Below are 27,339 nucleotides of genomic sequence, written 5' to 3' on the forward strand. Positions count from 1 at the left end.
TACACCTGTTGTATTCAGCATTTCACTGTAAGGTCTACTACACCTGTTGTATTCAGCATTTCACTGTAAGGTCTACTACACCTGTTGTATTCAGCACATGTGACAAATACAATTTAATTGGATAACATTTTTTTTGATTTGAGATTAAGTTCTTTCTTCAAAATATATCATATAAGCTTTTTGAAGAAAAAACAGCCAAAATGTTGTCAATACTGATCATGACTTCTAATGTAACTTTTCTAATGTGTTCGTTATTATTATTTATTCAAACTTACTTTCGGAGATAACGCAAGTCTTCAAGTCTCATTCATGGTTCATCTCTGACTCCGAGCCCCTTCTGGTCCACTCATCATTTTTACAGTACTCTAGCTTTTGCAGGTGAAACTCACCTGTCCTTTCCCGTCTCCCTCTTGAAGAGTTCGTCGAACTGCAACATCTTCTGCCTGGAGATCATGTAGACCTTTAGTTTGGGCAACACCTGGTTCATCAACCTCAGGTTATTGTAGACCAGACCCTTCCCATCCCGTCGCATGTAACTACTGGGCCCCCAGAAGATAAACACTGTGTCCTGGAGGGAGGAGAATGTAATGTCACTACTGATAAACACTGTGTCCTGGAGGGGGGAGGAGAATGTAATGTAACTACTGATAAACACTGTGTCCTGGAGGAGAATGTAATGTCACTACTGATAAACACTGTGTCCTGGAGGGAGGAGGAGAATGTAATGTTACTACTGATAAACACTGTGTCCTGGAGGGGGGAGAATGTAATGTCACAACTGATAAACACTGTGTCCTGGAGGGGGGAGAATGTAATGTCACAACTGATAAACACTGTGTCCTGGAGGGGGGAGGAGAATGTAATGTAACTACTGATAAACACTGTGTCCTGGAGGGGGGAGGAGAATGTAATGTAACTACTGATAAACACTGTGTCCTGGAGGGGGGAGGAGAATGTAATGTAACTACTGATAAACACTGTGTCCTGGAGGGGGGAGGAGAATGTAATGTAACTACTGATAAACACTGTGTCCTGGAGGGGGGAGGAGAATGTAATGTAACTACTGATAAACACTGTGTCCTGGAGGGGGGAGGAGAATGTAATGTCACTACTAATAAACACTGTGTCCTGGAGGAGAATGTAATGTAACTACTGATAAACACTGTGTCCTGGAGGAGAATGTAATGTCACTACTAATAAACACTGTGTCCTGGAGGAGAATGTAATGTAACTACTGATAAACACTGTGTCCTGGAGGAGAATGTAATGTCACTACTAATAAACACTGTGTCCTGGAGGAGAATGTAATGTAACTACTGATAAACACTGTGTCCTGGAGGGGGGAGGAGAATGTAATGTAACTACTGATAAACACTGTTTCCTGGAGGAGAATGTAATGTCACTACTGATAAACACTGTGTCCTGGAGGGAGGAGAATGTAATGTAACTACTGATAAACACTGTGTCCTGGAGGAGAATGTAATGTCACTACTGATAAACACTGTGTACTGGAGGAGAATGTAATGTAACTACTGATAAACACTGTGTCCTGGAGGGGGGAGAATGTAATGTAACTACTGATAAACACTGTGTCCTGGAGGGGGGAGGAGAATGTAATGTAACTACTGATAAACACTGTGTCCTGGAGGGGGGAGGAGAATGTAATGTAACTACTGATAAACACTGTGTTCTGGAGGGAGGAGAATGTAATATAACTACTGATAAACACTGTGTCCTGGAGGGGGGAGAATGTAATGTCACTACTGATAAACACTGTGTCCTGGAGGGGGGAGAATGTAATGTCACTACTGATAAACACTGTGTCCTGGAGGAGAATGTAATGTCACTACTAATAAACACTGTGTCCTGGAGGAGAATGTAATGTCACTACTGATAAACACTGTGTCCTGGAGGGGGGAGAATGTAATGTCACTACTGATAAACACTGTGTCCTGGAGGGGGGAGGAGAATGTAATGTCACTACTGATAAACACTGTGTCCTGGAGGAGAATGTAATGTCACTACTAATAAACACTGTGTCCTGGAGGAGAATGTAATGTCACTACTGATAAACACTGTGTCCTGGAGGGGGGAGGAGAATGTAATGTAACTACTGATAAACACTGTGTCCTGGAGGAGAATGTAATGTAACTACTGATAAACACTGTGTCCTGGAGGGAGGAGAATGTAATGTAACTACTGATAAACACTGTGTCCTGGAGGAGAATGTAATGTCACTACTGATAAACACTGTGTCCTGGAGGGGGGAGAATGTAATGTAACTACTGATAAACACTGTGTCCTGGAGGGGGGAGAATGTAATGTAACATTACCCAACTGTGCTATTTTGTTTGTTTTTTCACATTGTTTGTAACTAATTTTGTACATAAAGTTGATGCTACCGTCTCTTATGACCGAAAATAGCTTCTGGACATCAGAACAGTGATAACTCATCTCGAACTGGACGAAGATTTTATCTTTAATGATTCCGACGCGAAGGGTATACTGCTTTGTTGAGACAACGCCCAAATCCCCGTCATCAGCGTGGAGAAAAAGAGGGAGGAGGGCGGGGTGCCTTGTAAGAATTTGCCGACAAGTAGGTAAACCACCACTATTATTGGCCAATAATTGGGCAAAAAAAACGGATGATCTACGATTAAGACTATCCTACCAATGAGACATTAAAAACTGTAATATCTTATGTTTCACTGAGACGTGGCTGAATGACGACACGGATAAAATAGAGCTGCCTGGCTTGTCCATGTATCGGCAGGACAGAGCAGCTACGTCTGGTAAGACGAGGGGCGATGGTCCGTGTCTATTTGTCAATAACAGCTGGTGCGCAATGTCTAATATTAAAGAAGTCTCGAGGTTCTGCTCACCTGAGGTAGAATACCACATGATAAGCTGTAGACCACACTATCTACCAAGAGAGTTCTCATCTATATTATTCATAGTCGTCTATTTACCACCACAAACCGATGCTGGCACTAAGACCGCACTCAACCAGCTGTATAAGGCCATAAGCAAACAGGAAAACGCTCATCCAGAAGCAGTGCTCCTAGTGGCCGGGGACTTTAATGCAGGAAAACTTAAATCCCTTTTACCTCATTCCTACTAGCATGTCACATGTGCAACCAGAGGGGAAAAAACTCTGGACCACCTTTACTCCACACATAGAGATGCATACAAAGCTCTCCCTCACCCTCCATTTGGCAAATCTGACCATAATTCTATCCTCCCAATTCCTGCTTACAAGCAAAAACTAAAGCAGGAAGTACCAGTGACTCGCTCAATACAGAAGTGTTCAGATGACGCGGATGCTACAGGACTGATTTGCTAGCACAGACTGGAATATGTTCCGGGATTGATCCAATGGCATTGAAAAGTATACCACCTCAGTCACCGGCTTCATCAATAAGTGCATTGATGACGTCATCCAACAGTGACCGTACGTACATTTCCCAACCAGAAGCAATGGATTTCAGGCTGAGCAGGACACAGAGTGGAGAGGCTGAGCAGGACACAGAGAGGAGAGGCTGAGCAGGACACAGAGAGGAGAGGCTGAGCAGGACACAGAGAGGAGAGGCTGAGCAGGACACAGAGAGGAGAGGCTGAGCAGGACACAGAGAGGAGAGGCTGAGCAGGACACAGAGAGGAGAGGCTGAGCAGGACACAGAGAGGAGAGGCTGAGCAGGACACAGAGAGGAGAGGCTGAGCAGGACACAGAGAGGAGAGGCTGAGCAGGACACAGAGAGGAGAGGCTGAGTAGGACACAGAGAGGAGAGGCTGAGTAGGGACTTGTACCCCGTTGTCATATGTCTAGTTTGGTGTCGAGAGTGTTGCTGCTCAACCAAACCGGCACACAAGATGCACATTTGAAATCTCGGAGAAGCATCTAACCTGGGATTTATTTATATCTTATAACATGTATCATCTAACCTGGGATGTGTTGAGCAGTTCGTGGCGGTTCCGTAGGACCCTCTGCATGCTGGAGTGGGCGATGACGCGTAGCGAGGTGCGGCGCCCGACATCTCGCCCGTACCCCAGCGCCGTGGGGGCGTCGTTCATACGGATGACACACTCCGCCCGGTCGATCTCCTCGCCGCGACCACCACCCGTCAGGTGACCGGAGCTGGTGACCAACGCACAGCTATGGCAGTGCATTTTCAGAGGCTGGGGGAGAGAGAGGAATGTTTTGTTATTTTAGTAGAGAGAGGGAGGAAATGGGAGAGGGTGAGGGAGAGAGGGAGGTTTTGTTATTTTATTAGAGAGAGGGAGGAAGGGGGAGAGGACCAGAGGGAGAGGGCCAGAGGGAGAGCACCAGAGGGAGAGGATGAGGAAGAGAGGAATGTTTTGTTATTTTATTAGAGAGAGGGAGGAAGGGGGAGAGGACCAGAGGGAGAGCACCAGAGGGAGAGGATGAGGAAGAGAGGAATGCTTTGTTATTTTAGTAGAGAGAGGGAGGAAATGGGAGAGGATGAGGGAGGTTTTGTTATTTTAGTAGAGAGAGGGAGGATGAGGGAGAGAGGAATGTTTTGTTATTTTAGTGGAGAGAGGGAGGAAGGGGGAGAGGATGAGGGAGAGAAGACCAGAGGGAGAGGACCAGAGGTGGAATCCAATCAAGTTGTAAAAACATCTCAAGGAGGATCAATGGAAACAGGAAGCACCTGAGCTCCATTTCGAGTCTCATAGCAAAAGGACTGAATACTTAAGTAAATAAGACATTTATTTGTAATAAATTTGCAAACATTTCTAAAAACCAGTTTTTGCGTTGTCAATATGGGGTATTGTGTGTAAATTGATGAGAAAAAAACAATAGAATCCATTTTAGAATAAGGCTGTAACGAAACGAAATGTGGAAAAAGTGAAGGGCTCTGACTACTTCCTGAATGCACTGTATGGTTTTCCTCATGCATATCCCCATAGGAATTATTCCCAACGACTGATGTACAAGCTCCTGGCATTATAGAAGCCTGATTACATTTACATTTAAGTCATTTAGCAGACGCTCTTATCCAGAGCGACTTACAAATTGGTGCATTCACCTTATGATATCCAGTGGAACAACCACTTTACAATAGTGCATCTAATGTGCGTCTGGATGTCATAAGGTGAATGCACCAATTTGTAAGTCGCTCTGGATAAGAGCGTCTGCTAAATGACTTAAATGTAAATGTTAAATGTAAATGTAAATCTAACTCTTTTAAGGGGGGGGGGTTAGAAGGATTGCTTTATCCTATCCTAGGTATTCCTTAAAGAGGTGGGGTTTCAGGTGTCTCCGGAAGGTGGTGATTGACTCCGCTGTCCTGGAGTCGTGAGGGAGTTTGTTCCACCATTGGGGTGCCAGAGCAGCGAACAGTTTTGACTGGGCTGAGCGGGAACTGTACTTCCTCAGTGGTAGGGAGGCGAGCAGGCCAGAGGTGGATGAACGCAGTGCCCTTGTTTGGGTGTAGGGCCTGATCAGAGCCTGAAGGTACTGAGGTGCCGTTCCCCTCACAGCTCCGTAGGCAAGCACCATGGTCTTGTAGCGGATGCGAGCTTCAACTGGAAGCCAGTGGAGAGAGCGGAGGAGCGGGGTGACGTGATCTTTGACTAGGTCATATGGATAAAGAGAGAGAGAGTGTGTGTGTGTGTGTGTGTGTGTGTGTGTGTGTGTGTGTGTGTGTGTGTGTGTGTGTGTGTGTGTGTGTGTGTCGTGTGTATGTCTTGTGTATGTCTTGTGTGTGTATGTCTTGTGTGTGTATGTCTTGTGTGTGTGTGTATGTCTTGTGTGTATGTCTTGTGTGTGTGTGTGTATGTCTTGTGTGTATGTCTTGTGTGTGTGTGCCTCCATGTGTGTCCAGGTCTGGAGGGCAGTAGCCTTCCCTCCGGAAGTTTTCAATTTCCGGTCTGTGTGCGTTTGTGTGATCACCCCGAGACAGGACAACCAAACTCTGTTCTTTAAATCAATGATATGCAAACCAGGTGTAGAAACACTGAAATATCTCCTTGGCAACAATATGATAATGACTCATATTCTAATGAGCATGACAATAACGGAGCCTGATGTAGCCGTGTGGGGCCCCTGGCCAGTTATGATGTGTTGTGCTAGCGGTGCTAGCTGCGCCACCAGAGTCTCTGGGTTCGCGCCCAGGCTAGGCTGGGTTCGCGCCCAGGCTCTGTCGCAGCCGGCCGCAACCGGGAGATCCGTGGGGCGACGCACAATTGGCATAGCGTCGTCCGGGTTAGGGAGGGTTTGGCCGGTAGGGATATCCTTGTCTCAGTATGTAAAATGTAATAAAATGTATGCACTCTACTGTAAGTCGCTCTGGATAAGAGCGTCTGCTAAATGACTAAAATGTAATGTAAATGTAAATGTTAATGGTATGATGTAGTAGTGTGGGGCCCCTGACCAGTTATGATGTGTTATTAATTGTATGATGTAGCAGTGTGGGGCCCCTGACCAGTTATGATGTGTTGTTAATGGTATGATGTAGTAGTGTGGGGCCCCTGACCAGTTATGATGTGTTATTAATTGTATGATGTAGTAGTGTGGGGCCCCTGACCAGTTATGATGTGTTATTAATTGTATGATGTAGCAGTGTGGGGCCCCTGACCAGTTATGATGTGTTATTAATGGTATGATGTAGTAGTGTGGGGCCCCTGACCAGTTATGATGTGTTATTAATTGTATGATGTAGCAGTGTGGGGCCCCTGACCAGTTATGATGTGTTATTAATGGTATGATGTAGCAGTGTGGGGCCCCTGGCCAGTTATGATGTGTTGTTAATGGTATGATGTAGCAGTGTGGGGCCCCTGACCAGTTATGATGTGTTGTTAATGGTATGATGTAGCAGTGTGGGGCCCCTGACCAGTTATGATGTGTTGTTAATGGTATGATGTAGCAGTGTGGGGCCCCTGACCAGTTATGATGTGTTGTTAATGGTATGATGTAGCAGTGTGGGGCCCCTGACCAGATGATGTGTTGTTAATGGTATGATGTAGCAGTGTGGGGCCCCTGACCAGTTATGATGTGTTGTTAATGGTATGATGTAGCAGTGTGGGTTATGATGTATTGTTAATGGTATGATGTAGCAGTGTGGGGCCCCTGACCAGTTATGATGTGTTGTTAATGGTATGATGTAGCAGTGTGGGGCCCCTGGCCAGTTATAATGTGTTGTTAATGGTATGATGTAGCCGTGTGGGGCCCCTGACCAGTTATGATGTGTTGTTAATGGTATGATGTAACAGTGTGGGGCCCCTGGCCAGTTATGATGTGTTGTTAATGGTATGATGTAGCAGTGTGGGGCCCCTGGCCAGTTATGATGTGTTGTTAATGGTATGATGTAGCAGTGTGGGGCCCCTGACCAGTTATGATGTGTTATTAATGGTATGATGTAGCAGTGTGGGGCCCCTGACCAGTTATGATGTGTTGTTAATGGTATGATGTAGCAGTGTGGGGCCCCTGGCCAGTTATGATGTGTTGTTAATGGTATGATGTAGCAGTGTGGGGCCCCTGACCAGTTATGATGTGTTGTTAATGGTATGATGTAGCAGTGTGGGTTATGATGTATTGTTAATGGTATGATGTAGCAGTGTGGGGCCCCTGACCAGTTATGATGTGTTGTTAATGGTATGATGTAGCAGTGTGGGGCCCCTGGCCAGTTATAATGTGTTGTTAATGGTATGATGTAGCCGTGTGGGGCCCCTGACCAGTTATGATGTGTTGTTAATGGTATGATGTAACAGTGTGGGGCCCCTGGCCAGTTATGATGTGTTGTTAATGGTATGATGTAGCAGTGTGGGGCCCCTGACCAGTTATGATGTGTTGTTAATGGTATGATGTAGCAGTGTGGGGCCCCTGGCCAGTTATGATGTGTTGTTAATGGTATGATGTAGCAGTATGGGGCCCCTGGCCAGTTATGATGTATTGTTAATGGTATGATGTAGCAGTGTGGGGCCCCTGACCAGTTATGATGTGTTGTTAATGGTATGATGTAGCAGTGTGGGGCCCCTGGCCAGTTATGATGTGTTGTTAATGGTATGATGTAGCAGTGTGGGGCCCCTGGCCAGTTATGATGTATTGTTAATGGTATGATGTAGCAGTGTGGGGCCCCTGGCCAGTTATAATGTGTTGTTAATGGTATGATGTAGCAGTGTGGGGCCCCTGGCCAGTTATGATGTGTTGTTAATGGTATGATGTAGCAGTGTGGGGCACCTGACCAGCACCTGGCCAATCATCACAGCTTTGAGTGATGCTCCCACAGAGAACAGGAAATGAAATGTGCAATACTCAATAGGATGAGAGACAGAGAGAAAGCTTTCACCCGACAGAAGGCAACGTCCAACGCTGAAACACCAGCGTTACAAAACCAATTAACATAAACTAAGCCGTTGACCAAAAGGCTGTGGCCAAAGACGGAAAGCAACACAAGAGACGGCTACTCCCCATTCTCCCCATGGCACACCTATATAGACAGGAAGACACAAAGCAATGAGTGGGCACAACTGTGTACTACTTGGGTTTACACTGAGTACCTGTCCCCTCAGGGGGAGGGGGCTGTCGTGTCGTCTTCCTCCGGCTGGTCACTCAACTCTCCCACAGTTCTGATTTTCTCTGATTTATAAAGACATCTCTGATTTTCTCTGATTTAAAAAGACAGCTCTGATTTTCTCTGATTTATAAAGACAGCTCTGATTTTCTCTGATTTAAAAAGACAGCTCTGATTTTCTCTGATTTATAAAGACAGCTCTGATTTAAAAAGACAGCTCTGATTTTCTCTGGTTTATAAAGACAGCTCTGATTTATAAAGACAGCTCTGATTTTCTCTGATTTATAAAGACATCTCTGATTTTCTCTGGTTTATAAAGACATCTCTGATTTAAAAAGACATCTCTGGTTTATAAAGACATCTCTGATTTAAAAAGACAGCTCTGATTTATAAAGACAGCTCTGATTTAAAAAGACATCTCTGGTTTATAAAGACATCTCTGATTTAAAAAGACAGCTCTGATTTATAAAGACAGCTCTGATTTAAAAAGACATCTCTGATTTATAAAGACATCTCTGATTTAAAAAGACATCTCTGGTTTATAAAGACATCTCTGGTTTATAAAGACATCTCTGATTTAAAAAGACAGCTCTGATTTATAAAGACAGCTCTGATTTTCTCTGATTTAAAAAGACAGCTCTGATTTTCTCTGATTTATAAAGACAGCTCTGATTTATAAAGACAGCTCTGATTTTCTCTGATTTATAAAGACAGCTCTGATTTATAATGACAGCTCTGATTTTCTCTGATTTATAAAGACAGCTCTGATTTTCTCTGATTTATAAAGACAGCTCTGATTTATAAAGACAGCTCTGATTTTCTCTGATTTATAAAGACAGCTCTGATTTATAAAGACAGCTCTGATTTTCTCTGATTTATAAAGACAGCTCTGATCTTCTCTGATTAATAAAGACAGCTCTGATTTTCTCTGATATATAAAGACAGCTCTGATTTTCTCTGATTTATAAAGGCTTAGTCCCCTCCTGTACTCACTGTTCACCCATGACTGCGTAGCCAAACACGACTCCAACACCATCATTAAGTTTGCTGATGACACAACAGTGGTAGGCCTGATCACCGCCAACGATGAGACGGCCTATAGGGAGGAGGTCAGAGACCTGACAACGATGAGACGGCCTATAGGGAGGAGGTCAGAGACCTGACAACGATGAGACAGCCTATAGGGAGGAGGTCAGAGACCTGACAACGATGAGACAGCCTATAGGGAGGAGGTCAGAGACCTGACAACGATGAGACGGCCTATAGGGAGGAGGTCAGAGACAACGATGAGACAGCCTATAGGGAGGAGGTCAGAGACCTGACAACGATGAGACAGCCTATAGGGAGGAGGTCAGAGACCTGACAACGATGAGACAGCCTATAGGGAGGAGGTCAGAGACCTGACAACGATGAGACGGCCTATAGGGAGGAGGTCAGAGACAACGATGAGACAGCCTATAGGGAGGAGGTCAGAGACCTGACAACGATGAGACAGCCTATAGGGAGGAGGTCAGAGACCTGACAACGATGAGACGGCCTATAGGGAGGAGGTCAGAGACCTGACAACGATGAGACAGCCTATAGGGAAGAGGTCAGAGACCTGACAACGATGAGACGGCCTATAGGGAGGAGGTCAGAGACCTGACAACGATGAGACGGCCTATAGGGAGGAGGTCAGAGACCTGACAACGATGAGACAGCCTATAGGGAGGAGGTCAGAGACCTGACAACGATGAGACGGCCTATAGGGAGGAGGTCAGAGACAACGATGAGACAGCCTATAGGGAGGAGGTCAGAGACCTGACAACGATGAGACAGCCTATAGGGAGGAGGTCAGAGACCTGACAACGATGAGACGGCCTATAGGGAGGAGGTCAGAGACCTGACAACGATGAGACAGCCTATAGGGAAGAGGTCAGAGACCTGACAACGATGAGACGGCCTATAGGGAGGAGGTCAGAGACCTGACAACGATGAGACGGCCTATAGGGAGGAGGTCAGAGACCTGACAACGATGAGACGGCCTATAGGGAGGAGGTCAGAGACCTGACAACGATGAGACAGCCTATAGGGAGGAGGTCAGAGACCTGACAACGATGAGACGGCCTATAGGGAGGAGGTCAGAGACCTGACAACGATGAGACAGCCTATAGGGAGGAGGTCAGAGACAACGATGAGACGGCCTATAGGGAGGAGGTCAGAGACCTGACAACGATGAGACAGCCTATAGGGAGGAGGTCAGAGACAACGATGAGACGGCCTATAGGGAGGAGGTCAGAGACAACGATGAGACAGCCTATAGGGAGGAGGTCAGAGACCTGACAACGATGAGACGGCCTATAGGGAGGAGGTCAGAGACCTGACAACGATGAGACAGCCTATAGGGAGGAGGTCAGAGACCTGACAACGATGAGACGGCCTATAGGGAGGAGGTCAGAGACCTGACAACGATGAGACAGCCTATAGGGAGGAGGTCAGAGACAACGATGAGACGGCCTATAGGGAGGAGGTCAGAGACCTGACAACGATGAGACAGCCTATAGGGAGGAGGTCAGAGACAACGATGAGACGGCCTATAGGGAGGAGGTCAGAGACAACGATGAGGCAGCCTATAGGGAGGAGGTCAGAGACCTGACAACGATGAGACAGCCTATAGGGAGGAGGTCAGAGACAACGATGAGACAGCCTATAGGGAGGAGGTCAGAGACAACGATGAGACAGCCTATAGGGAGGAGGTCAGAGACCTGACAACGATGAGACGGCCTATAGGGAGGAGGTCAGAGACCTGACAACGATGAGACAGCCTATAGGGAGGAGGTCAGAGACCTGACAACGATGAGACGGCCTATAGGGAGGAGGTCAGAGACCTGACAACGATGAGACAGCCTATAGGGAGGAGGTCAGAGACCTGACAACGATGAGACAGCCTATAGGGAGGAGGTCAGAGACCTGACAACGATGAGACGGCCTATAGGGAGGAGGTCAGAGACAACGATGAGACAGCCTATAGGGAGGAGGTCAGAGACCTGACAACGATGAGACAGCCTATAGGGAGGAGGTCAGAGACCTGACAACGATGAGACGGCCTATAGGGAGGAGGTCAGAGACCTGACAACGATGAGACAGCCTATAGGGAAGAGGTCAGAGACCTGACAACGATGAGACGGCCTATAGGGAGGAGGTCAGAGACCTGACAACGATGAGACGGCCTATAGGGAGGAGGTCAGAGACCTGACAACGATGAGACGGCCTATAGGGAGGAGGTCAGAGACCTGACAACGATGAGACAGCCTATAGGGAGGAGGTCAGAGACCTGACAACGATGAGACGGCCTATAGGGAGGAGGTCAGAGACCTGACAACGATGAGACAGCCTATAGGGAGGAGGTCAGAGACAACGATGAGACGGCCTATAGGGAGGAGGTCAGAGACAACGATGAGACAGCCTATAGGGAGGAGGTCAGAGACCTGACAACGATGAGACGGCCTATAGGGAGGAGGTCAGAGACCTGACAACGATGAGACAGCCTATAGGGAGGAGGTCAGAGACCTGACAACGATGAGACGGCCTATAGGGAGGAGGTCAGAGACCTGACAACGATGAGACAGCCTATAGGGAGGAGGTCAGAGACAACGATGAGACGGCCTATAGGGAGGAGGTCAGAGACCTGACAACGATGAGACAGCCTATAGGGAGGAGGTCAGAGACAACGATGAGACGGCCTATAGGGAGGAGGTCAGAGACAACGATGAGACAGCCTATAGGGAGGAGGTCAGAGACCTGACAACGATGAGACAGCCTATAGGGAGGAGGTCAGAGACAACGATGAGACAGCCTATAGGGAGGAGGTCAGAGACAACGATGAGACAGCCTATAGGGAGGAGGTCAGAGACCTGACAACGATGAGACGGCCTATAGGGAGGAGGTCAGAGACCTGACAACGATGAGACAGCCTATAGGGAGGAGGTCAGAGACCTGACAACGATGAGACAGCCTATAGGGAGGAGGTCAGAGACCTGACAACGATGAGACAGCCTATAGGGAGGAGGTCAGAGACCTGACAACGATGAGACAGCCTATAGGGAGGAGGTCAGAGACCTGACAACGATGAGACGGCCTATAGGGAGGAGGTCAGAGACAACGATGAGACAGCCTATAGGGAGGAGGTCAGAGACCTGACAACGATGAGACAGCCTATAGGGAGGAGGTCAGAGACCTGACAACGATGAGACGGCCTATAGGGAGGAGGTCAGAGACCTGACAACGATGAGACAGCCTATAGGGAAGAGGTCAGAGACCTGACAACGATGAGACGGCCTATAGGGAGGAGGTCAGAGACCTGACAACGATGAGACGGCCTATAGGGAGGAGGTCAGAGACCTGACAACGATGAGACGGCCTATAGGGAGGAGGTCAGAGACCTGACAACGATGAGACAGCCTATAGGGAGGAGGTCAGAGACCTGACAACGATGAGACGGCCTATAGGGAGGAGGTCAGAGACCTGACAACGATGAGACAGCCTATAGGGAGGAGGTCAGAGACAACGATGAGACGGCCTATAGGGAGGAGGTCAGAGACCTGACAACGATGAGACAGCCTATAGGGAGGAGGTCAGAGACAACGATGAGACGGCCTATAGGGAGGAGGTCAGAGACAACGATGAGACAGCCTATAGGGAGGAGGTCAGAGACCTGACAACGATGAGACGGCCTATAGGGAGGAGGTCAGAGACCTGACAACGATGAGACAGCCTATAGGGAGGAGGTCAGAGACCTGACAACGATGAGACGGCCTATAGGGAGGAGGTCAGAGACCTGACAACGATGAGACAGCCTATAGGGAGGAGGTCAGAGACAACGATGAGACGGCCTATAGGGAGGAGGTCAGAGACCTGACAACGATGAGACAGCCTATAGGGAGGAGGTCAGAGACAACGATGAGACGGCCTATAGGGAGGAGGTCAGAGACAACGATGAGACAGCCTATAGGGAGGAGGTCAGAGACCTGACAACGATGAGACAGCCTATAGGGAGGAGGTCAGAGACAACGATGAGACAGCCTATAGGGAGGAGGTCAGAGACAACGATGAGACAGCCTATAGGGAAGAGGTCAGAGACCTGACAACGATGAGACGGCCTATAGGGAGGAGGTCAGAGACCTGACAACGATGAGACGGCCTATAGGGAGGAGGTCAGAGACCTGACAACGATGAGACAGCCTATAGGGAGGAGGTCAGAGACCTGACAACGATGAGACGGCCTATAGGGAGGAGGTCAGAGACAACGATGAGACAGCCTATAGGGAGGAGGTCAGAGACCTGACAACGATGAGACGGCCTATAGGGAGGAGGTCAGAGACCTGACAACGATGAGACGGCCTATAGGGAGGAGGTCAGAGACAACGATGAGACAGCCTATAGGGAGGAGGTCAGAGACCTGACAACGATGAGACGGCCTATAGGGAGGAGGTCAGAGACCTGACAACGATGAGACAGCCTATAGGGAGGAGGTCAGAGACCTGACAACGATGAGACGGCCTATAGGGAGGAGGTCAGAGACCTGACAACGATGAGACAGCCTATAGGGAGGAGGTCAGAGACCTGACAACGATGAGACAGCCTATAGGGAAGAGGTCAGAGACAACGATGAGACAGCCTATAGGGAGGAGGTCAGAGACCTGACAACGATGAGACAGCCTATAGGGAGGAGGTCAGAGACCTGACAACGATGAGACGGCCTATAGGGAGGAGGTCAGAGACCTGACAACGATGAGACAGCCTATAGGGAAGAGGTCAGAGACCTGACAACGATGAGACGGCCTATAGGGAGGAGGTCAGAGACCTGACAACGATGAGACGGCCTATAGGGAGGAGGTCAGAGACCTGACAACGATGAGACGGCCTATAGGGAGGAGGTCAGAGACCTGACAACGATGAGACGGCCTATAGGGAGGAGGTCAGAGACCTGACAACGATGAGACGGCCTATAGGGAGGAGGTCAGAGACCTGACAACGATGAGACGGCCTATAGGGAGGAGGACAGAGACCTGACAACGATGAGACGGCCTATAGGGAGGAGGTCAGAGACCTGACAACGATGAGACGGCCTATAGGGAGGAGGTCAGAGACCTGACAATGATGAGACGGCCTATAGGGAGGAGGTCAGAGACCTGACAACGATGAGACAGCCTATAGGGAGGAGGTCAGAGACCTGACAACGATGAGACAGCCTATAGGGAGGAGGTCAGAGACCTGACAACGATGAGACGGCCTATAGGGAGGAGGTCAGAGAACTGGCAACGATGAGACAGCCTATAGGGAGGAGGTCAGAGACCTGACAACGATGAGACGGCCTATAGGGAGGAGGTCAGAGACCTGGCAGTGTGGTGCCAGAACTACAACCTCTTCCTCAACGTGATCGAGACAAAGGAGCTGATCGTGGACTACAGGAAAAGGAGGGCTGAACAGGCCCCCATTAACATCGACGGGGTTGTAGTGGAGCGGTCAAGCGGTTCAAGTTCCTTGGCGTCCACAATACCAACAAATTATCACGGTCCAAACACACCAAGACAGTCATGAAGAGGGCACCACAACACCTATTCCCTCTCAGGAGACTGAAAAGATTCAGCATGGGTCCTCAGATCCTCAAAAGGTTCTACAGCTGCACCATCGAGAGCATCCTGACCGGTTGCATCACCTCCTGGTATGGCAACTGCTCGGCATCTGACCGTAAGGCGCTACAGAGGGTAGTGCGTACGGCCCAGTACATCACTGGGGTCAAGCTTCCTGCCTTCCAGGACTTATATACTACGCGGTGTCAGAGGAAGGCCCAAAAAATGGTTAAAGACTCCAGTCACCCAAGTCATATACTGTTCTCTCTGCTACCGCACGGCAAGCGGTACCGGAGCGCCAAGTCTAGGTCCAAGAGTGAGCAAATCTGTCATCAAGGCAAAGGGTGTCTACTTTGAAGAATCTAAAATCTAAAATATATTTAGATTTTTTTTAACACTTTTTTGGTTACTACATGATTTCATATGTGTAATTTCATAGTTTTTGATGTCTTCACTATTATTCTACAAAGTAGAAAATAATAAAAAATAAAGAAAAAACCTTGAATGAGGTGTGTCCTACATTTTGACTGGTACTGTGTGTATTTCAACAACAACAAGTTATGGTCAATAATATAGAAGTACAGTACAGCTCCCACAAGCTGCACTGGAATATAACAGTACAGCTCCCACAAGCTGCACTGGAATCTAACAGTACAGCTCTCACAAGCTGCACTGGAATCTAACAGTACAGCTCCCACAAGCTGCACTGGAATCTAACAGTACAGCTCCCACAAGCTGCACTGGAATCTAACAGTACAGCTCCCACAAGCTGCACTGGAATCTAACAGTACAGCTCCCACAAGCTGCACTGGAATCTAACAGTACAGCTCCCACAAGCTGCACTGGAATCTAACAGTACAGCTCCCACAAGCTGCACTGGAATCTAACAGTACAGCTCCCACAAGCTGCACTGGAATCTAACAGTACAGCTCCCACAAGCTGCACTGGAATCTAACAGTACAGCTCCCACAAGCTGCACTGGAATCTAACAGTACAGCTCCCACAAGCTGCACTGGAATCTAACAGTACAGCTCCCACAAGCTGCACTGGAATCTAACAGTACAGCTCCCACAAGCTGCACTGGAATCTAACAGTACAGCTCCCACAAGCTGCACTGGAATCTAACAGTACAGCTCCCACAAGCTGCACTGGAATCTAACAGTACAGCTCCCACAAGCTGCACTGGAATCTAACAGTACAGCTCCCACAAGCTGCACTGGAATCTAACAGTACAGCTCCCACAAGCTGCACTGGAATCTAACAGTACAGCTCCCACAAGCTGCACTGGAATCTAACAGTACAGCTCCCACAAGCTGCACTGGAATCTAACAGTACAGCTCCCACAAGCTGCACTGGAATCTAACAGTACAGCTCCCACAAGCTGCACTGGAATCTAACAGTACAGCTCCCACAAGCTGCACTGGAATCTAACAGTACAGCTCCCACAATCTTCTTATGATCAATTTCTTTCAGCCAATCATCAGTCATTAGTGTCAGTGCAGTACATGTTGATAGGCCTTCTCTATAAGCATGCTGAAAGTCTGTTGTTCATTTGATTACAGAGAAATAGCATTGTATTTGGCCAAACACAAATTCTTTTCACCAGTTTGCTAAGAGCTGGCAGCAAGCTGATAGGTCTGCTGTTAGAACCAGTAAAGGCCGCTTTACCACTCTTGGGTAGCCGAATGACTTTGGCTTCCCTCCAGGCCTGAGGACAAAGACTTTCCTCTCGTCTCAGATTAAAGATATGACAGATAGGAGTGGCTGTAGAGTCAGCTACCATCCTCAGTAACTTTCCATCTCAGTTGTCAATGTCAGGAGGTTTGTCATTATTGATCGATAACAATCATTTCCCCACCTCTCCCACACTAACTTTTCTTTCATTATTAGTTTTTTTATGCTCACTGTTCGTTGCTGAAATAATAATTTAAAAAATTGGCAACATGAATAAGCCATATGATTGGATGAAAGAGTTGAATTTGTCTTTCTGCCCATAATTTCATTTAAAGTAACTCTAAAGCGTTTTTCCATCATTCTTCATATCATTGATCTTGGCTTCAGAATACAGTTTCTTCTTCTTTTTGCTGAGTTTAGTCACATAATTTCTAATTTTGCAGTAAGTCAGTCAGTCAGATGTACAGCCAGTCAGATGTGCAGCCAGTCAGATGTACAGCCAGTCAGATGTACAGCCAGTCAGATGTACAGCCAGTCAGATGTACAGCCAGTCAGATGTACAGCCAGTCAGATGTGCAGTCAGTCAGATAGGCCACTCCTTTTGCCCCCATCTCTTTCAATTATACAGTTTTTCAATTCCTCATCAATCCATGGAGCCTTAACAGTTCTAACAGTCAGTTTCTTAACAGTTCTAACAGTCAGTTTCTTAACAGTTCTATCAGTCAGTTTCTTAACAGTTCTATCAGTCAGTTTCTTAACAGTTCTAACAGTCAGTTTCTTAACAGTTCTATCAGTCAGTTTCTTAACAGTTCTAACAGTCAGTTTCTTAACAGTTCTAACAGTCAGTTTCTTAACAGTTCTATCAGTCAGTTTCTTAACAGTTCTATCAGTCAGTTTCTTAACAGTTCTATCAGTCAGTTTCTTAACAGTTCTATCAGTCAGTTTCTTAACAGTTCTATCAGTCAGTTTCTTAACAGTTCTATCAGTCAGTTTCTTAACAGTTCTATCAGTCAGTTTCTTAACAGTTCTAACAGTCAGTTTCTTAACAGTTCTAACAGTCAGTTTCTTAACAGTTCTATCAGTCAGTTTCTTAACAGTTCTATCAGTCAGTTTCTTAACAGTTCTAACAGTCAGTTTCTTAACAGTTCTATCAGTCAGTTTCTTAACAGTTCTAACAGTCAGTTTCTTAACAGTTCTAACAGTCAGTTTCTTAACAGTTCTATCAGTCAGTTTCTTAACAGTTCTATCAGTCAGTTTCTTAACAGTTCTATCAGTCAGTTTCTTAACAGTTCTATCAGTCAGTTTCTTAACAGTTCTATCAGTCAGTTTCTTAACAGTTCTATCAGTCAGTTTCTTAACAGTTCTATCAGTCAGTTTCTTAACAGTTCTAACAGTCAGTTTCTTAACAGTTCTAACAGTCAGTTTCTTAACAGTTCTATCAGTCAGTTTCTTAACAGTTCTATCAGTCAGTTTCTTAACAGTTCTATCAGTCAGTTTCTTAACAGTTCTATCAGTCAGTTTCTTAACAGTTCTATCAGTCAGTTTCTTAACAGTTCTATCAGTCAGTTTCTTAACAGTTCTAACAGTCAGTTTCTTAACAGTTCTAACAGTCAGTTTCTTAACAGTTCTAACAGTCAGTTTCTTAACAGTTCTATCAGTCAGTTTCTTAACAGTTCTAACAGTCAGTTTCTTAACAGTTCTATCAGTCAGTTTCTTAACAGTTCTATCAGTCAGTTTCTTAACAGGTGCAGGTTTATCAATAATTGGAAGAAGCAATTTCATAAATTCATCAAGTGCAACGTCTTGATGCTCCTCATTAATCACATCAGACCAACACATATTTTTAACATCATCCACATAAGAGTCACAGTAAAATATTTTGTATGATCTCTTTCTTATACACTATTTTAGGCCCAGCTGTTGGAACTTTGGCTCTTCATTGTGATCACTGCATCCAATGGGTAGGGATACAGCTTTAGAACATGGTTCTACAGTATTTGTAGATATGTGATGGATACATGTGGATGATCTGGTTCCTGTAGTGTTTGTAAACACCCTGGTAGGTTGATTAATAACCTGAACCAGGTAACAGGCACTGGTTACAGTGAGAAGCTTCCTCTTGTTAAACACCCTGGTAGGTTGATTAATAACCTGAACCAGATTACAGACACTGGTTACAGTGAGAAGCTTCCTCTTGTTAAACACCCTGGTAGGTTGATTAATAACCTGAACCAGACGCTGGTTACAGTGAGAAGCTTCCTCTTGTTAAACACCCTGGTAGGTTGATTAATAACCTGAACCAGATTACAGGCACTGGTTACAGTGAGAAGCTTCCTCTTGTAAAACACCCTGGTAGGTTGATTAATAACCTGAACCAGATTACAGGCACTGGTTACAGTGAGAAGCTTCCTCTTGTTAAACACCCTGGTAGGTTGATTAATAACCTGAACCAGATTACAGGCACCGGTTACAGTGAGAAGCTTCCTCTTGTTAAACACCCTGGTAGGTTGATTAATAACCTGAACCAGATTACAGGCACTGGTTACAGTGAGAAGCTTCCTCTTGTAAACACCCTGGTAGGTTGATTAATAACCTGAACCAGATTACAGGCACTGGTTACAGTGAGAAGCTTCCTCTTGTAAACACCCTGGTAGGTTAATTAATAACCTGAACCAGATTACAGGCACTGGTTACAGTGAGAAGCTTCCTCTTGTAAACACCCTGGTAGGTTGATTAATAACCTGAACCAGATTACAGGCACTGGTTACAGTGAGAAGCTTCCTCTTGTAAAACACCCTGGTAGGTTGATTAATAACCTGAACCAGATTACAGACACTGGTTACAGTGAGAAGCTTCCTCTTGTTAAACACCCTGGTAGGTTGATTATTAACCTGAACCAGATTACAGGCACCGGTTACAGTGAGAAGCTTCCTCTTGTTAAACACCCTGGTAGGTTGATTAATAACCTGAACCAGATTACAGGCACTGGTTACAGTAAATAAGCTTCCTCTTTAGTGGACTGCTTGATGAAAACCAGTCAATATTCAGGTCCCCGAGAAAGTAGACCTCTCTGTTTTACATCACATACACTATCACGCATTTCACACATATTATTTAGATACTGACTGTGAGCACTTGGTGGACTATAGCAACAAACCCAAAAGAAAAGGCTTTAGATGTGCCAAGTGAACCTGCAACCACAACACGTCAATAACACTTGACATGAGATCTTCTCTAAGCATTACAGGGATATGGCTCTGAATATATACAGTAACACCTCCCCCATAAGCATTACAGGGATATGGCTCTGAATATATACAGTAACACCTCCCCCATAAGCATTACAGGGATATGGCTCTGAATATATACAGCAACACCTCCCCCATAAGCATTACAGGGATATGGCTCTGAATATATACAGTAACACCTCCCCCATAAGCATTACAGGGATATGGCTCTGAATATATACAGTAACACCTCCCCCATAAGCATTACAGGGATATGGCTCTGATAATATACAGCAACACCTCCCCCATAAGCATTACAGGGATATGGCTCTGATAATATACAGCAACACCCCCCCCCCCCCCCCCCCCCCCAATAAGCATTACAGGGATATGGCTCTGAATATATACAGCAACAATACCCCCCCCCCCCCCCCCCCCCCCCCATAAGCATTACAGGGATATGACTCTGAATATATACAGTAACACCTCCCCCATAAGCATTACAGGGATATGGCTCTGAATATATACAGTAACACCTCCCCCATAAACATTACAGGGATATGGCTCTGAATATATACAGTAACACCTCCCCCATAAGCATTACAGGGATATGGCTCTGAATATATACAGTAACACCTCCCCCATAAGCATTACAGGGATATGGCTCTGAATATATACAGCAACACCTCCCCCATAAGCATTACAGGGATATGGCTCTGAATATATACAGTAACACCTCCCCCATAAGCATTACAGGGATATGGCTCTGAATATATACAGCAACACCTCCCCCATAAGCATTACAGGGATATGGCTCTGAATATATACAGTAACACCTCCCCCATAAGCATTACAGGGATATGGCTCTGAATATATACAGTAACACCTCCCCCATAAGCATTACAGGGATATGGCTCTGAATATATACAGCAACACCCCCCCCCCCCCATAAGCATTACAGGGATATGGCTCTGAATATATACAGCAACACCTCCCCCATAAGCATTACAGGGATATGGCTCTGAATATATACAGTAACACCTCCCCCATAAGCATTACAGGGATATGGCTCTGAATATATACAGCAACACCTCCCCCATAAGCATTACAGGGATATGGCTCTGAATATATACAGTAACACCTCCCCCATAAGCATTACAGGGATATGGCTCTGAATATATACAGTAACACCTCCCCCATAAGCATTACAGGGATATGGCTCTGAATATATACAGCAACACCCCCCCCCCCCCATAAGCATTACAGGGATATGGCTCTGAATATATACAGTAACACCTCCCCCATAAGCATTACAGGGATATGGCTCTGAATATATACAGCAACACCTCCCCCATAAGCATTACAGGGATATGGCTCTGAATATATACAGCAACACCTCCCCCATAAGCATTACAGGGATATGGCTCTGAATATATACAGTAACACCTCCCCCATAAGCATTACAGGGATATGGCTCTGAATATATACAGCAACACCTCCCCCATAAGCATTACAGGGATATGGCTCTGAATATATACAGTAACACCTCCCCCATAAGCATTACAGGGATATGGCTCTGAATATATACAGTAACACCTCCCCCATAAGCATTACAGGGATATGGCTCTGAATATATACAGTAACACCTCCCCCATAAGCATTACAGGGATATGGCTCTGAATATATACAGTAACACCTCCCCCATAAGCATTACAGGGATATGGCTCTGAATATATACAGTAACACCTCCCCCCCCATAAGCATTACAGGGATATGGCTCTGAATATATACAGCAACACCCCCCCCCCCCATAAGCATTACAGGGATATGGCTCTGAATATATACAGCAACACCTCCCCCATAAGCATTACAGGGATATGGCTCTGAATATATACAGTAACACCTCCCCCATAAGCATTACAGGGATATGGCTCTGAATATATACAGTAACACCTCCCCCATAAGCATTACAGGGATATGGCTCTGAATATATACAGCAACACCCCCCCCCCCCCATAAGCATTACAGGGATATGGCTCTGAATATATACAGTAACACCTCCCCCATAAGCATTACAGGGATATGGCTCTGAATATATACAGTAACACCTCCCCCATAAGCATTACAGGGATATGGCTCTGAATATATACAGCAACACCTCCCCCATAAGCATTACAGGGATATGGCTCTGAATATATACAGCAACACCTCCCCCATAAGCATTACAGGGATATGGCTCTGAATATATACAGCAACACCTCCCCCATAAGCATTACAGGGATATGGCTCTGAATATATACAGTAACACCTCCCCCCCCCCCCCCCCCCATAAGCATTACAGGGATATGGCTCTGAATATATACAGTAACACCTCCCCCATAAGCATTACAGGGATATGGCTCTGAATATATACAGCAACACCTCCCCCATAAGCATTACAGGGATATGGCTCTGAATATATACAGTAACACCTCCCCCATAAGCATTACAGGGATATGGCTCTGAATATATACAGTAACACCTCCCCCATAAGCATTACAGGGATATGGCTCTGAATATATACAGTAACACCTCCCCCATAAACATTACAGGGATATGGCTCTGAATATATACAGTAACACCTCCCCCATAAGCATTACAGGGATATGGCTCTGAATATATACAGTAACACCTCCCCCATAAGCATTACAGGGATATGGCTCTGAATATATACAGTAACACCTCCCCCATAAGCATTACAGGGATATGGCTCTGAATATATACAGTAACACCTCCCCCATAAGCATTACAGGGATATGGCTCTGAATATATACAGTAACACCTCCCCTATAAACATTCCTGTCTCTTCTATAGATGTTATATCCTTGTATTGCTACTGATGTATCATCTAAGTGAGTCTCAGAAATGGCTAATACAGTATTTTTATTAATTATTATAATTTTTTTTAAATTTCACCTTTGTCACGACTTCGGCTGAGGTCGGCTCCTCTCCTTGTTCGGGCGGCGTTCGGCGGTCGACGTCACCGGGCTTTCTAGTCATCACCGATCCATGTTTCCTTTTTTTCCTTTTGTTTTGTCTTGATTACGCACACCTGACTTCTATTCCCTTTATTATGTTATTATTATATATTATATATATATATATATATTATTATTATTATTTACCCGCTCGTCTACCTTTCTGTTTTGTCCGTGATTGTTTTGTGTTACCGTGTGTGTTGGAGGGTTCTCTCATTACGCTATGTTTCCTTGTTGGAGATATTCCGGCTTTTGAATATATTTTTGAGTAAAGACTTTTGTGTTTTTTTCAAACCTGTGTCCTGCGCCTGACTCAGACTATGAACCCAGCATTTATTTATCACAACCTTTATTGAACCAGGTAGGCCAGTTGAGAACAAGTTCTCATTTACAACTGCGACCTGGCCAAGATAAAGCAAAGCAGTTCGACACATACAACAACACAGAGTTACACATGGAATAAAACAAACATACAGTCAATAATACAGTAGAAAAATAAGTCTATGTACAATGTAAGCAAATGAGGTGAGATGTGCATGCTACGGGTGGGTGCTGCTATGGTGACCAGTGAGATAAGGCGGGGCTTTACCTAGCAAAGACTTGTAGATGACCTGGAGCCAGTGGGTTTGGCGACGAGTATGAAGCGAGGGCCAGTATATGAATGTTATCTGATGTTAGCAAATGATTGATTTCATGAAGCTTATTTTTTAGGCTAGTTTCAGCCCTTCCCTGGGTTATCAGTGATAGACATAAAATGGAAAAGAACAAACAAAGCATGAAAAAACAACATTTAGCGGTTGGTGTGTGTAAATGTGTGTGTGTGTCTGTGTGTCTGTGTGTAAATGTGTGTGTGTGTCTGTGTGTGTGTCTGTGTGTGTGTCTGTGTGTAAATGTGTGTGTGTGTGTCTGTGTGTCTGTGTGTGTGTAAATGTGTGTAAATGTGTGTGTGTGTCTGTGTGTCTGTGTGTCTGTAAATGTGTGTGTGTGTCTGTGTGTCTGTGTGTCTGTGTGTGTGTAAATGTGTGTGTGTGTCTGTGTGTGTGTAAATGTGTGTGTGTGTCTGTGTGTGTGTAAATGTGTGTGTGTGTCTGTGTGTCTGTGTGTGTGTCTGTGTGTAAATGTGTGTGTGTGTCTGTGTGTCTGTGTGTGTGTAAATGTGTGTGTGTGTCTGTGTGTGTGTAAATGTGTGTGTGTGTCTGTGTGTGTGTAAATGTGTGTGTGTGTCTGTGTGTCTGTGTGTGTGTCTGTGTGTAAATGTGTGTGTGTGTCTGTGTGTCTGTGTGTGTGTAAATGTGTGTGCGCTGCGGGGTTGGAAGATGTGTGAAACCCCAATGAATGCACAATCAAAGATTCTGAACATACGAGTGTTAACAGTTTGAAAATATACATCTGAAAATTGTGCCGAAGTGATTGAAAAAAACTGTAACGTGACTTGAAGTGAGAGTCTGAGCAACGGGAGTTAACCTACTACTGTCTGTGTGTGTGTGTGTGTGTGTGTGTGTGTGTGTGTGTGTGTGTGTGTGTGTGTGTGTGTGTGTGTGTGTGTGTGTGTGTGTGTGTGTGTGTGTGTGTGTGCGTCTGTGTGTGCTTGTGCTTGTCTGTGTGTGTGTGTGTGTGTGTGTGTGTGTGTGTGTGTGTGTGTGTGTGTGTGTGTGTGTGTGTGTGTGTGTGTGTGTGTGTGTGTGTGTGTGTGTGTGTGTGTGTGTGTGTGTGTGTGTGCTTGTGTCTGTGTCTGTGTCTGTGTCTGTGTCTGTGTCTGTGTCTGTGTCTGTGTCTGTGTCTGTGTCTGTGTGTGCGTGTGCGTGTGCGTGTGCGTGTGCGTGTGCTTGTGTAGAAGAGGGATGAACAGATAGAGAGGAGGCAGAGAGGGAGAAGAGAGAGAGAGACCTAAAAGGGTAGAGACAGAGGTCTCTCTCTCTCTTCTCTCTCTCCTTGCCCCTCCCCTCTCCTTCTCTATCGAAGAGAGTCTCAGAGGACCCTTCTCCCCCGATTGCTCAGTTTGGCCAGAGGCCAGCTCTAGGAAGAGTCTTGGTGGTTCCAAACTTATTCCATTTAAGAATGATGGAGGCTAATGTGTACTTGGGGACCTTCAAAGCTGCAGAAATGTTTTGGTACCATTGCTCATATCTTTGCCTCGACACAATCCTGTCTCAGGGCTCTACGGACAATTCCTTCAAACTCATGGCTTGGATTTTGCTCTGACATGCACTGTCAACTGTGGGACCTTATATAGACAGGTGTGTGCCTTTCCAAATCATCCAAACAGGATGCACCTGATATCAATTTTGAGTCTCATAGCAAATCTGAATACTTATGTAAATAAGCCATTTATGTTTTTTTTATATTAATACATTTGCAAAAATGTTTTAAAAAACTGTATTTCGCTTTGACATTATGGGGTATTGTGTGTAGATTGATGAGAAAAACAAGTTGATTTAATCCATTTTAGAATAAGGCTGCAACGTAACAAAATGTGGAAAAAGTCAAGGGGTCTGAATACTTTTCAAATGCGCTGTATACTGGGTCGTATGCACTAACCTCTGTACTGTAGCACATTGCGGTCAGATGCCAAGCAGTTGCCATATAATTAGTCTGGCCCCGTAGCCTTGTGAATGTTGACCTGTTTAAAGGACTTGCTCAAATTGGTTACGGAGAGCGTGATCACACAGTCGCCGGCCGGTGCTGTCTTGCATGGTCCAGTGTTGCTAGCCTCGAAACGAGCATAAAAGGTATTTAGCTCGTCCGGTAGGCTCGCGGCACTGGACAGCTTACGGCTGAGTTTTCCCTTTGTAATCGGCGCCAACCAAGATGGCAGAGAAAGCTGCCTCGCTTCTAGTCCTTAGGAACTTTAGCAGTATTTTTTATTGTATTATTTCTTACATTGTTGGCCCAGAAAACCTTAAGTGTTATTACATACAGCCGGGAAGACCTATTGGATATCAGAGAGACATGATGATTAACGTCTCATGGTGTAATTGTAACAACATGCAGGAACTCAAGTCCTTTTGCTCATCTGACCTATAATTCCTCACAATCAAATGCCGACCGTATTATCTCCCAAGAGAACTCTCCTTGGCTATCGTCACAGCCGTGTATAACCCCCCGCAAGCGGATACCAAGACGGCCATCAAGGAACTTCACTGGACTTTAAGCAAACTGGAAACCACATATCCTGAGGCTGCATTTATTATAGCTGGAGATTTTAACAAAGACAATTTGAGAACAAGGATACCTAAATTCTATCAGCATATTGACTGTAGCACCTGCGCTGGAAAAACACTGGATCACTGCTACTCTAACTTCCGCGATGCATACAAGGCCCTCACCCGCCCTCCTTTAGGCAAATCTGACCACGACTCCATTTTGTTCCTCCCTTTCCTAGAGGCAGAAACTCAAACAGGATGCATCCGTGCTAAGGACTAGTCAATGCTGGATTGACCAATCGGAATCCACGCTTCAAGATTGTTTTGATCACGTGGACTGGGACATGTCCCAGATAGTGTACTGGGGATGTGTCACGTTCCTGACCGGTTTTCTGTTATTTTGTATGTGTTTGACGGTCAGGGCGTGAGTTTGGGTGGGTAGTCTATGTTATGTGTTTCTATGTTTGTTTAAGGGTGACCTGATATGGCTCTCAATTAGAGGCAGGTGGTTTTCATTTCCTCTGATTGAGAGTCATATTAAGGTAGGTGTTTTCATATTGTTTGTTGTGTGTGGGTGTCTCCTGTGTCTGTGTCTATGTATGTTGCCACAAGGGACTGTTTTCGGTTTGTTTGTTCGGTTGTTCGGTTTATGTAGTCTGTTCCTGTTTCATGCGTTCTTCGTGTCATGTAAGTTCTTATGTTCAGGTGCTTCTACGTCGTTTGTTGTTTTGTAGTTTGTTAAAGTGTTTTCGTGTTTTTTCGTCTTTATTTAATAAATCATGTCATATCAAGAAGCTGCATTTTGGTTCAATCCCTGCTCCTCCTCTTCGGATGAAGAAAGGCGTTACAGGATGTTGTACCTGGCGACATTCACACAAAACTGAAAGCGTGAACCACCGCATTTAACCACGGAAAGATGACAGGGAATATAGCTAAATACAAAACAGTGTAGTTATTCCCTCCAATCAAACAAGCGAAATGTCAGTATAGAGCCAGAGTGCAGTCGCAATTCAACGGCTCAGACACGGCCCGCTCTCACACACCATTATCACTCATGTCATTCTGCGTCACTAGGGTTGACTGTGGGCTCTCGTTCTCCGTGGCCGACACGATCAAGACATTTACACGTCTTA

General features: G+C 45.6%; 1 protein-coding gene across 1 annotated transcript in view; it reads right to left on the bottom strand.

Moving 5' to 3' along the window:
• LOC129813653 (alpha-N-acetylgalactosaminide alpha-2,6-sialyltransferase 5-like) overlaps positions 1-27,339 on the bottom strand; it is an 84,649-nt gene that overhangs the window by 10,571 nt on the left and 46,739 nt on the right. The window contains exons 3-4 of the mRNA XM_055866027.1: positions 3,943-4,176; positions 390-568 (exon numbers count right to left, since the gene is read on the bottom strand). Of these exons, the coding sequence (XP_055722002.1) occupies positions 390-568; positions 3,943-4,176 (413 nt within the window). The remainder of the gene's footprint in view (positions 1-389; positions 569-3,942; positions 4,177-27,339) is intronic.

This window comes from Salvelinus fontinalis, chromosome 17 (genome assembly GCF_029448725.1).
Source record: "Salvelinus fontinalis isolate EN_2023a chromosome 17, ASM2944872v1, whole genome shotgun sequence".
In the NCBI taxonomy this organism is placed as follows: domain Eukaryota; kingdom Metazoa; phylum Chordata; class Actinopteri; order Salmoniformes; family Salmonidae; genus Salvelinus; species Salvelinus fontinalis.